Below are 13,324 nucleotides of genomic sequence, written 5' to 3'. Positions count from 1 at the left end.
GTAAAAGTAAACTTGGAGTCACACGATGATATATGTTGTGTGGTCCCGCGATAATGTGATGACTTGGAAAGCATGCAGTTATTTACTCTACAGATTAAATAAATGATGAACTTCACATGGTGGTGAAAGTGCACAGTGATGAGCTTGAGGCTCTTTCCAATAAATATTGATGGTCTTATTCTGGTGACATGATGATCGATTCTTGGCTGCCGTTTGACAAAAATAATCCATAATAATGTCATCATGTAGGCTAGCCTACCCGCATTGTATACAGTATCTGCCAGCTGTTGGCTAGAGTGCACATGCCAAGACCAGAGTGGCACATTCGTTATGTAACGCACACATTTTTTTGTGACAAAACCATCAGTAGAGTTGAAAATGGCTGCAAACCTATTTAACTTGTATTCATTATTTGATACATGAATTTAACCACAAAAGTTATATTTAGTTGCACTACATCATCACACAAAGCCTATTATCCACAACCAATCAATTTGATGGAAACACATCTCTGTTGGGAAAATATTATTTTTATGCAGATTTTATAATATTCACATGAAACCCTGTCGCCGATTTCACCCTCAAAACAACATTTGATGACTTTTTTCAAATCCAATGTATTTTCCATGTAAATACAACATTGATTCAACCAGTTTCTACCCAGTGGGTAGTGTTAATATCTTGTTTGTTTTGGTTTCCAGGGGTCCTACTGGGCTATAGACACCAACCCTAAAGAGGACACACTGCCCACCAGGCCAAAGAAGAGGCCGCGCTCTGGAGAAATGGTGAGTACTGGATTTCAAATTAGAGTGGACCAGGTGATCCCAAAAGACCGGTCATCAGGAGTCAGGACGAAAGCAACAGCTTCCGACACCGCTGAATTTTCCTCACATACAATTTACACTGGTCCTGTTAACGGTCATCTGCGGCTTGCACAAATGTAGCATATATACACTACCAGTCAAAAGTTTGGACACACCAACTCATTCAAGGTTATTTTTTAAATATATTTTTTTACTATTTTCTACACCGTAGAATAATAGTGAAGACATCAAAACTATGAATAACACATGGAATCATGTAGTAACCAAAAAAGTGTTAAAACAAATTCTTCAAAGTAGACACCCTTTGCCTTGATGACCGCTTTGCACATTCTTGGCATTCTCTCTCAACCAGCTTCACCTGGAATGCTCTTCCAGCAGTCTTGAAGGAGTTCCCACATATGCTGAGCACTTGTTGGCTGCTTTTCCTTCACTCTGCAGTCCCAACTCATCCCAAACCATCTATATTTGGTTGAGATCAGTTGATTGTGGAGGCCAGGTCATCTGATGCAGCAATCCATCACTCTCCTTCTTGGTCAAATAGCCCTTACACAGCCTAGAGGGGTGTTGGGTCATTGTCCTGTTGAAAAACAAATGAATGTCCCACTAAGCGCAAACCAGATGGGATGGCGTACCACTGCAGAATGCTGTGGTAGCCATGCTGGTTAAGTGTGCATTGAATTCTAAATAAATATCCAACAGTGTCATCAGAAAAGCACCCCACACAATCATTAAAAAAAATACAGATTTCCACCAGTCTAATGTCCATTGCTCGTGTTTCTTGGCCCAAGCAAGTCTCTTCTTATTATTGGCATCCTTTAGTAGTGATTTCTTTGCAGCAATTTGACCATGAAGACCTTATTCATGAAGTCTCCTCTGAACAGTTGATGTTGAGATGTGTCTGTTACTTGAACTCTGAACCATTTATTTGGGCTGCAATCTGAGGTGCAGTTAATTCTAATGAACTTATCCTCTGTAGCAGAGGTAACTCTGGGTCTTCCATTCCTGTGGCGGTCCTCATGAGAGCCAGTTTCATCATAGCGTTTGATGGTTTTCGCGACAGCACTTGAAGAAACTTTCAAAGTTCTTGAAATTTTCCGAATTAACTGACTTCCATGTCTTAAAGTAATGATGGATCTTTGCTTATTTCAGCTCTTCTTGCCATAATGTGTTTTTTTTAACCAAATAGGGCTATCTCCTGTATACCACCCCTACCTTGTCACAACACAACTGATTGGCTCAAATACATTAAGAAGGAAAGAAATTCCACAAATTACCTTTTAACAAGGCACACCTGTTAATTGAAATGTATTCCAGGTGACTACCTCAAAGCTGGCTGAGAATGCCAAGAGTGTGCAAAACGGTCATCAAGGCAAAAGGTTTCTACTTTGAACAATCTCAAATATAAAATATATTTTGATTTATTTAACACTTTTTTTTGGTTGCTATATGATTCCATATGTGTTATTCCATAGTTTTGACATCTTCACTATTATTCTAGAATGTAGAAAATAGTAAAAATAAAGAAACACTGGAATGAGTAGTTGTGTCCAAACTTGACTGGTACTGTATACTGAACAAAACTATAAACGCAACATGTAAAGTGTTGGTCCCATGTTTCATGAGCTGAAATAAAAGATCACAGAAATGTTCCATATGCACAAAAAGCTTATTTCTCTCAAATGTTGTGCGCACATTTGTTTACATCGCTGTTAGTGAGCATTTCTCATTTGCCAAGATAATCCATCCACCTGACAGGTGTCAAGAAGCTATTTTATATCAAGAAGCTATTTTATATCAAGAAGCTATTTTATTTCAGCTCATGAAACATGGGACCAATACTTTACATTTTGCATTTATATTTTTGTTCAGTGTATATAAGAGACGATAATCAATTGTTCCTCGTCAGATCAATATAAATGTAACAAATTCCTAAACAAATTCTAGGCTACCGTGTATGGACATTGAGTTTTGCATTCTATGCTTAATGTAAAACGTCTCATGATCCTGTCTCATTTCGGCCAACAGTTATCACCTATCTACTTTGAGATGGTGATATCATGCTGTGAAAAATCACGTCTCTTCTGCCCCTATAGAATTATCACTATACCACTGGCATTCAGTGACCTGAGTGCCTGAATGAACACGGCGCTGCAGCTCACTGAGCCCTGAGCAGCAGCAAGCCTACTCTCCCCCTTCGCATCTACCACTGCCCTACCCATCACCACGGAAACAAAGCAGGCATAGAGCGCCAAAGTGCACAATCATCACAGCCCAATGAGAAGAGGGGAGGGCAAGCAGAAGAGAGATGGAGGGGAAGAACGGAAGGGAGAGGGTGAGAGTGACAGGAAGGGGGAAAGAAAGCAAAAGAGTGAATGAGAGGGAGAGAGAATGGAAAGGGGAAAGAGCAGGAAGGAAGAGAACAAGAGAGAGAGGACGAGCGAGAGGGAGTGGAGAGAAAAGAGGTAGAGTATTCTAGGCTTCTTTTCCAGTTAATTAACACAAGGCCCTAGGCTTCCGTTAAACATATTTTCTTCTGGTTTTTTTTTTTAATCACAAACATTAATTCAGAACCTAGTCATTTTTTATTACGCGTAAGCCCTATGACCCTTTTAGTACGCTTCGGTAGCATTGCTGGCAGATTTGCAAGAGTTGTCAGATTGGCTCACAGAAATATAGCCGTCTTTCACTGTCAAAAGAGTGTGTGTTCCATATTATTTCTCTAGATCTATTGGCAACAGACAAAGCATTTTAGTATGTGGTTTTCAATGCAGTATAGTGCATTTGGAAAGTATTCAGACCCCATGTCTTTTTCCACATTTTGTTACATTACATCCTTATTCTAAAATGGATTAAAAAAAAAAAAATTCCCCTCAATCTACACACAATACCCCATAATGACAAACAAAAAACAGATTTGTAGACATTTTTGCAAACAAAAAATGTAATATTACATTTACATAAGTATTCAGACCCTTTACTCAGTACTTTGTTGGAGCACCTTTGGCAGCGATTACAGCCTTGAGTCTTCTTGGGTATGATGCTACAAGCTTGGCACATCTGTGTTTGGGGATTTTATCCCAATCTTTTCTGCAAATCCTCTCAATCTCTGTCAGGTTGGATGGGGAGCGTCGCTGCACAGCTATTTATAGGTCTCTCCAGAAATGTTCGATCCAGTTCAGGTCCGGGCCTTGGATGGACGACTCAAGGACATTCAGACTTGTCCCGAGCCAATCCTGCCTTGTCTTGGCTGTGTGCTTAGGGTTGTTGACCTGTTGGAAGGTGAACCGTCGCCCCAGTCTGAAGTCCTGAGTGCTCTGAAGCAGGTTTTCATAAAAGATCTCTCTGTATTTTGCTCTGTTATTTTTTCCCTCAACCTGACTGGTCTCCCAGGTCTCACATGCTTCACCGTAGGGATGGTGCCAGTGGCATTCAGGCCAACGAGTTCACTCTTGGTTTCATCAGACCAGGGAATCTTCATTCTCATGGTCTGAGAGTCTTAAGGTGGCTTTTGGTAAACTCCAAACGGGCTGTCATGTGCCTTTTCCTGAGGAGTGGCTTCCATCTGGCCACTACCATAAAGGCCTGATTGGTAGAGTGCTGCAGAGATGGTAGTCCTTCTGGAAGGTTTTCCAATCTCCACAGAGGAACTCTGGAGCTCTGTCAGAGTGACCATCGGCTTCTTGGTCACCTCCCTGACCAAGGACCTTCTCCCCCAATTGCTCAATTTGGCAAGGCGGTCAGCTCTAGGAAGAGTCTTGGTGGTTCCAAAGTTCTTCCATTTTAGAATGATGGAGGCCACTGTGTTCTTGGGGACCTTCAATGCTGCAGACATTTTTAGGCTACTCTTCCCCAGATCTGTGCCATGACACTATCCTGTCATGGAGCTCTTTGAACAATTCCTTCGACCTCATGGCTTATTTTTTGCTCTGACATACACTGTCAACTGTGGGACCTTGTATAGACAGGTGTGTGCCTTCCCAAATCATGTCCAATCAATTGAATGTACCACAGGTGGACTCCAATCAAGTTGTAGAAACATCTCAAGGATGATCAATGGAAACAGGATGCACCTGAGCTCAATTTCGAGTCTCATAGCAAAGTGTCTGAATACTTGTGTAATAAGGTATTTCTGTTTTTGATGCACATATCATAGCCATTGTTTGTCTGTAAGGTGAGTAGTCCATCTAACTGTTCTTCTGTGGTATATAAAGTGGTCAAATAGCAAGTAAAATGTTGTTAGGGCCGAGGCACCAACTATTCTTTCTTGTAGGCATACAGGAGGACTAATTCATCTCTCCTCATACACTCTTGAATCAAGCCATTCTTCCCAAATACACAGACCCCTGTCATGGATCTTGCAACTGTCTCCCCTCCTTTGGAGTTTATCATAAATTAAAGTTGCATTGTTGCAAACCAATCCTCTTTCAGTAAGCAGTTTTGGGAGCCAGGCAAGTGAGGGTAGACAAAATGGTGAAAGATACATTTTGTGTCTGTAATAATTATTAATATTATGTTATGGTTTACTGTAGACTATACCAGCTCAATATTATATGCTATCTATCCCATCAATGTTCTGTGGAGCAGTGTTGTAAAGTACTTAAGTAAAAATACTTAAATACTTTACAGTTTTTGGGGTTATCTGTACTTTACTATTTATATTTTTGACAAGTTTTACTTCGATACATTCCTAAAGAAAATAATGTACTTTTTATTCCGTACATTTCCCTGACAACCAAAAGTACTTGTTATATTTTGAATGCTTAGCAGGACAGGAAAATTGTCAAATTCACACTTATCAAGAGAACATCCCTGGTCATCCTTACTGCCGCTGATCTGGCGGACTCACTAAACACACATGCTTTGTTTGTAAATGATGTCTGAGTATTGGAGTGTTCCCCTGGCTAAAAAACAAGAAAATAGTGTGGTCTCGTTTACTTTATGTAAGGAATTTTAAATGATTTATACTTTTACTTTTGATATTTAAGTATATTTTAGCAATTACATTTGATATTTAAAACCAAATACTTTTACTCAAATGGTATTTTACTGGTTGACTTTCACTTGAGTAATTTTCTATTAAGTTATCTTTACTTTTACTCAAGTATGACAATTGGGTACTTTTTCCACCACTGCTGTAGAGAGAGACCAAGAGACAGCCCTCTCCCATCCCTCCCTTATATTACTCTGTCCTATTCTCCAGGCCTCCACCCCCTACAGCCTGGAATCGGAGTCCCTGCGAATGGACTGTATCATGTACGGAGATGCCTCTCCCACTCTGGCAATCAACACTGTGACTAACAAGGTAGTTGTCTGTCGTAATGACATGCAAACCCATACACCTCTGGGGCAATATTGTAACACTGGTCATCTTTGTTCAAGGTAGTGATATTAATGGCGCCCATCTTTATTACCGACCTGCCAACCCGCACACAATTTGAAGTCAACGTATGCTGGTACGAAAAACTACCTTAAAATAGGCAAAAAATAGGTTTCCAGTTGGCACATTGTGGGCGAGGAGAGAATCTCTATAGTCGTAATAGCCTACTATTTTCCTCCTTCTGGTAGCGCTCCACTTTTTCCTTTGATACCAACGGTGAGGAAAAGGGGTAGGGAAAATGGAGAACAAGCTGTTTGCCAAATACATTTCCCCAAATTGTATGTGTTAGTCAAGCACATAACTACGTGTTATTTTGTAGTTAGCTCCTTAGCTACGTCGTCATTACGACGAAGGTAGTTAGCTACAGTGTTTAGTCAACTAAGCAAGAACACTTTGTTGCCCGCACATACTTTGATCTCCACAGCAGTAGAAGGCGCGAGTGCATTGACGAGCAGGGAAACGTGCGGCGTTGCGTAAATGGAAACAGACCAGGCATACAGAGATGTTACGCTAATACCGTCCTTCACAGAAAGTTATGATAAACTATTACTTTGGTCCCAGCTCTCTGCAGGTCATTCACTAGGTCCCCCTGTGTGGTTCTGGGATTGTTGCTCACCGTTCTTGTGATCATTTTGACCCCACGGGGTGAGATCTTGCGTGGAGCCCCAGATCAAGGGAGATTATCAGTGGTCTTGTATGTCTTCCATTTCCTAATAATTGCTCCCACAGTTTATTTCTTCAAACCAAGCTGCTTACCTATTACAGATTCAGTCTTCCCAGCCTGGTGCAGGTCTACAATTTTGTTTCTGGTGTCCTTTGACAGCTCTTTGGTCTTGCCCATAGTGGAGTTTGGAGTGTGACTGTTTGAGGTTGTGGACAGGTGTCTTTTATACTGATAACAAGTTCAAACAGGTGCTATTAATACAGGTAACGAGTGGAGGACAGAGGAGCCTCTTAAAGAAGAAGTTACAGGTCTGTGAGAGCCAGAAATCTTGCTTGTTTGTAGGTGACCAAATACTTATTTTCCACCATAATTTGCAAATAAATTCATTAAAAATCCTACAATGTGATTGTCTGGATTTTTTTTCTCATTTTGTCTGTCATAGTTGAAGTGTACCTATGATGAAAATTACAGGCCTCTCTCATCTTTTTAAGTGGGAGAACTTGCACAATTGGTGGTTGACTAAATACTTTTTTGCCCCACTGTATATGGGCTGCGTCGCAATCTATGTCGCTAGTGTCGGCCTTCCGCACCTGCGTTGTCAGTCCAAGAGACATCCCTAAATTTGCTCTTCTCAGGAAAACATTTGTAGCGGGCGAACTGTTTGGCCTACACGTTGGTTTTCTCTGTTTGTTCCACAAACCCCACAAGCACCACGGGACTCGTTTGAAGTTGTTTCCACTGATGTGCCAACTTCTGTCTGGAGCATCAAACCGTTTGGGCAACAAACTAATATGACCCCACTGTGGAAAGGGGAGACTCACAAACACAATGATTAGAATAATCATTACCCCTAAGTTTAACTTAGAAACATTTGAAAGTTTCATAGAGACCACCTCAATTTAATGTAGAATCAAATACTTCTGTGTTGGCTACATTGTTTGCTATAATTTCAATGGATACTTAGGGACTTCCCCAGAGTCAGATGAACTCATGGATACCATGTTCATGTCTCTGCATGTAGTGTGAAAGAAGTTGCTAACTAGCGCTAGGGAAATTGCTAACTAGCTTTAGTACAATGACTGGAAATAGCATGCTAGCAGATACCCATAGACTTCGCAAATACCCATAGACTTCCAGTCATTGTGCTAACGCTAGTTAGAATTGGCTCGCAAAACTACCTCTATCTTCCTTCATACTGTACACAGAGACATACAAATGGTATCCATGTGTTCATCTGACTCTGGGAAGTAGATAAATCCCAAAGTATCCCTTTTAGACTCTAGGTTTTTAGAAATGGCATTTACAGGTTTTTCAAATGCATAATGCTCCAACCTCCTGAGGGGGGAGTTGACTGACCCCCTCCGTACCTCCCCCTACCCAACCTTAGACCAGCACCACTTTGTCAGAAAATCCTAGGGAGAACCCTGATTTGTACATTTAAATGTATTTCTAGTTAGCTACTGAAGAGCAGAAAATTACCACGTACCTATAAGTCTTCTGCCAACATCAATATTAGGCCAAAAAAGTGCATTTGCCTTTGATTTGAGCAGTGTGGGTGCCCCCGCCGCACTGAAGTGGTACTCATAACAATTCTTCAAACTTGGCAGGTCTGTTATTCCAGTAAGTGATATAAACATTGGCCATCTTTGTTCCAGTTGGGGATATTAACAACCACCATCTTTGTTCCAGGTAGTGTTGTACAAGACGGAGCAGGAGGACAGCGACAGCCCCAGGAGCAGCCTCAATAACAGCCTCTCTGACCAGAGCCTGGCCTCAGTCAACCTCAACAGCATCGTGCACAGCTACACGCCGGTACGTCACGCACCTCACTTAATAACACCGCTAACACTGCCGCAACAGGATGTTTCATGTCCAACGGCTTGAGGAGAACGAAAGCTATACTAAGACTGTGACCCATGGGGCACTTTATTCCCTTTTATATTGCTACTTTTAACCAGGACCCATATGACTGGTCAAGAGTAATGCACTATATGTAATAGGGTGCCATTTGGGGCAGAGAATAAGTTTTGTGTCAAATGGTAGAGGTAGGGAACATCTATATAGATTTGAGTGACCTTTGCTTGAAAAATTATATTTATTTTATTTGTCATTAGAAGTCTTAGTTGGAATCTGCCATTGTTGCTTTTGGTCGACCTTTACTGCTGTACACAACTTCAGTCTTGGATCAGAGTGGACTTTTCCCAGCCAGTGTTTGCTGGCTCATTACTTCAGTGGTTATTGGGGCAATGCTGCTCATGTGTGAAGTAGGATGTCCCTTGGGGGTTATTTTAGATCATACTACATGGTGTCAGAAGTGGTTTTAAAATTCACATAAACGTGAAGGACGTACCAAGTAAATCATACATTCAGGCTGTTTCAAAGCAGGGAGGGAACAGTGTTGGAGATAAAACAGCGCATATCATTATTGTGCTAGCTAACGAGCAAGGACTAAGTTACTGCTAAGCAACATGTTGTAAGAGGAAGAAGCTGGCGGGATTTCAGGGTTTGCGACTCCAAGTTCAACGGGCTCTGGCGCAGACACGGACAGGCCAGTGGCTAGTGCTGACGGATTTCGCATTAGTCCCCCGGAGAATTTAGTTTGTATGGACATTCAAAACTGGCCGAAATGGATCAGGCGCTTTGAAAGGTACAGGGTAGCATCAGGCTTAAACGTGAAAAATGAGGCATTTCAAGTTAATACACTGATCTACTCTATGGGTGATGAAGCCGAGGATATATTAAATGCTTCAACGTTGACCGAGGAAGAGAAACTTAACTACAGTGACGTTAAAGACTGTTTTGAAACGCATTTTGTAGGGAGACACAACATTATTTTTGAGAGAGCTAGGTTTAATATGTGCAAACAGGAGCAGGGTGAAACCACTGACAGTTTTATTACAGCTGTTCACAAACTAGCAGACCATTGTCAGTTTGGCGCGCTCAGGGAAGAGCTGATCCGAGATCGGATTGTAGTCGGAATAAGAAATATATCACTTTCTGAAAAGTTACAGTTGGATTCCCAGCTTACCTTGTCCAAAGTTGTAAACCAGGTTATGCAGAGTGAGACAGTAAAAAGACAGCAGACGATACTGCGCGACAGCAGCTCCTTGCAGAACGAAGAGTGGGGAAATACATGCATTTTCATACAGAGCTAAAACAACGGAGGGGAACACAGAACAGAGACAAGACGGAGAAAACAACCACAGACAGCACCAGTAGCTAGTTCAAGTGTTTTTCGCAAATGTGGGAAATCCCCTTTCTACAGATGGAAAGATTGCCCAGCAAAGGATGCTGAATGCAGGAAATGTCACAGGAGAGGAGACTTTTCAGCTGTCTGTCGATTAAAGCAAATGCATGAGGTTTCAGAGGAGGTACAGCAGGACAGCATCTTGCTGGGAGAAGTAAAGGGAAACAATACTGGCTGGCATTCAGACATTAAACTCAATGTGGAGGTTGTGTCATTTAAACTAGTGACAGCTATCCCAACTAGGCTGTATAGCTATAGCAGAGATGGCCCTTTGCTCTCTACAAACAAAAAACTGTATGGGCCCAGTAATAACATTTTACCAGTGGTAGGGCACTTGGTGATTAAACTGGAGAGTAAAGACAAAAGTGCCATCCAGCCTGTCTTCGTCATTGACACTCTAGCCAGACCGTTGCTGGGGCTGCCAGCAATTGAAGCATTGCAACTCATTGAGAGAGTGAGCGAACTGGAGGACCCAGGTGAGGTTTTCAAAAATAAATTCCCAAAAGTGTTTTCTGGTCTAGGAAGGATAGAAGGTGACTACAAAATCCGCCTGAAAGAGGATGCTGTCGCCTATGCCCTTACCACCCCCTGCCGGGTGCCTATCCCTTTATTGGCCAGAGTAAAGGAAGAGTTGGGGAGGATGGAAGAAATTGGGGCGGTGTCTAAAATAGAGAGTCCCACAGACTGGTGTGCAGGGATGGTAGTGGTGCCAAAAGCCAATGGGGAAATAGGGATCTGTGTGGACATGACTAAATTGAATGAGGCACTCTGCAGAGAGAGACACATCTTACCATCTGTTGAGTAGTCACTGGCTCAGTTGGATGGCTCACAAGTCTTTACAAAGCTGGATACCCGCTCAGGTTTCTGGCAGATACCGCTGTCATCAGAGAGTAGGGCACTCACAACGTCTATAACACCGTTTGGCCGTTACTGTTGTAATGTTTTGCCATTTGGAATCGCTTCCGGTCCTGAGCATTTCCAAAGACGCATGTCCCAGCTGTTGGATGGGCTGAGTGGCGTCATAGTCCACGTGGACGATGAGCTCGTGTGAGGAAGGGACAGGGCAGAACATGATGTAAGGCTCACAGCAGTTCTGACCCGAGTCCAGAAGACTGGCCGGACACTCAATGAAAAATGCACTTTTGCACAATCAGAGGTCTTGTTCTTGGGACACAAAATCAGTGCAGCTGGAATAGAGCCGGACCCAGAGAAGATCAGCGCCATCACAGATATGCCCAGACCCCAGAATGTGGCTGAAGTCAGGACCTTCTTAGGCATGGCCACATATGTGGGTAAGTTCCTCCCACAGTTCTCAGATACAACCAAACCTCTGAGAGTCTTACTAGCCAAAGAGAATGACTGGTCATGGGGTCACATGCAACAGGTAGCGTTTGACAAAATCAAAGGAGATCTGGCCTCACAGAGAGTGCTGGCCCAGTACCGTCCCCACGCTAAGACAAAAGTATCAGCAGATGCATCATCCTTTGGGCTAGGGGCGGTCCTCACACAGATGCAGGACAACATGGAGTGGCATCCAATAGCATACATCTCCTGAAGCTTATCCGACACAGAGCAAAGATATGCTCAATTGGAGAAGGAGGCGTTGGCTTTCACATGGGCATGTGAAAGGCTCAGCCAATACCTTATTGGCCTGCAGTTTACAGCAGAGACTGATCACAAGCCACTGTTGGCTCTGTTAGGGACAAAAGCACTGGACGACTTGCCTCTCAGAGTTCTGCGCTTCTGCCTCAGATTACTGAGGTTCACCTACAAGATGGTGTATGTGCCAGGGAAGGCACTGATCATAGCAGATGCACTCTCCAGGGCCCCAATTAAACGTCCATTATCAGAGGAGGAGCAATGTCTAGAGGGTGAGGTACAGGTGTCCATTAATGCAATAAGGGACAGTCTACCTGCATCTCAGACCAAACTGCAGCAGATTGCAGAGGAGCAACAACGAGACCACATCTGCCAACAGAGTACAGCAGTGCAAAAAGGGATGGCCCAGGCAGGAGGAACTGCCTCAGCTGCTGAAGCCCTATTGGGTGCACCAACGTGACTTCTACTGTAATGGAGACCTTCTCATGAAAGGACAACGGATAGTTATCCCAGAGACTCTACAACCAGAAATGCTAGACAGAGTGCATGATGGACACATGGGGATAACCAAATGCAGACTGAGGGCTCAACAGTCAGTGTGGTGGCTTGGTCTGAGTACCCAGATTGCCAAACTAGTGGCCCAGTGTGAGGTCTGTACAAAATGTCAACCTTCTCATCCGGAGCCAATGATGGCAATGGAGCTGCCAAAACGGCCATGGCAAAAGGTAGGGGCGGATATGTTCTTTTGGAAAAATGACACTTATCCGCTAGTGGTAGATTACTACTCAAGATACATTGAAATAGCAAAGACACCCATAACCACATCAGCTGGTGTTATCAATGGATTAAAGTCAATTTTTTTCCAGGCAAGGGGTCTCTGAGATCCTGGTTACAGATAACGCTCCCCAGTTCTCTGCAAGCTCCTTTTCTGCTTTTGCCGCAGAATATGACTTCATACATGTGTCCAGTAGCCCCTACCATGCACGGAGTAATGGTGAGGCAGAGAGAGCTGTGAAAACAGTCAAGGGACTGCTGAAAAAGAACAAGGATCCATACAGGGCTCTGTTAGCTTACAGAGTTACACCACTGCATCATGGGCCGTCGCCTGCCGAGCTGATGGGAAGGAGGCTGTGTTCCCCATTGCCTGTCTCGCCGGCTCAGCTTAAACCCCGATGGCCTAACAGGAAGGCCTTCGCTGAGAGGGACAAACGTCTCAAACAAACGCAAACTGGAGACTTTAATCGGAGACAACGTGCTAAGGAGAGGCCAGAGCTGACCGAAGGTCAACGTGTGTGGATTACAAACTCAAAGACACCAGCAATAGTGCTGAGGAAAGCAGATGCCCCACGCTCCTATGTGGTGGACACAGGCTCAGAAGAGGTACGAAGGAACAAAACACACCTCACAGCTCTTCCAGATCTACCAGCCACACAGACTGAGGCCACAGAAAATGCACAAAAAGAGGGTGAAGAAGAGAGAGAATGCTCACAGAGCCACAAGCGCGCCCAAAAAGGGGTGTGAAGCCACCAGAGTGGCTGAAAGACTATGTTACGTGAAGAGAAAACATACTGCTGGGGAACATACCCAGCAAAAAGAGACTGTACCTAAGTTAA

The 13,324-nt window shown here is 43.2% G+C and overlaps 1 protein-coding gene across 2 annotated transcripts in view; it reads left to right on the top strand.

Moving 5' to 3' along the window:
• The window catches only part of LOC112215974 (forkhead box protein J3), a 96,406-nt gene that overhangs the window by 68,337 nt on the left and 14,745 nt on the right, over positions 1 to 13,324 (top strand). For both annotated transcript variants that reach the window (XM_024375503.2, XM_024375504.2), the window contains exons 5-7: positions 702 to 785; positions 6,025 to 6,126; positions 8,555 to 8,677. In XM_024375503.2, the coding sequence (XP_024231271.1) occupies positions 702 to 785; positions 6,025 to 6,126; positions 8,555 to 8,677 (309 nt within the window). The remainder of the gene's footprint in view (positions 1 to 701; positions 786 to 6,024; positions 6,127 to 8,554; positions 8,678 to 13,324) is intronic.

This window comes from Oncorhynchus tshawytscha, linkage group LG16 (assembly GCF_018296145.1).
Source record: "Oncorhynchus tshawytscha isolate Ot180627B linkage group LG16, Otsh_v2.0, whole genome shotgun sequence".
Lineage (NCBI taxonomy): Eukaryota > Metazoa > Chordata > Actinopteri > Salmoniformes > Salmonidae > Oncorhynchus > Oncorhynchus tshawytscha.
This window is presented reverse-complemented; position numbering and strand designations above follow the sequence as displayed.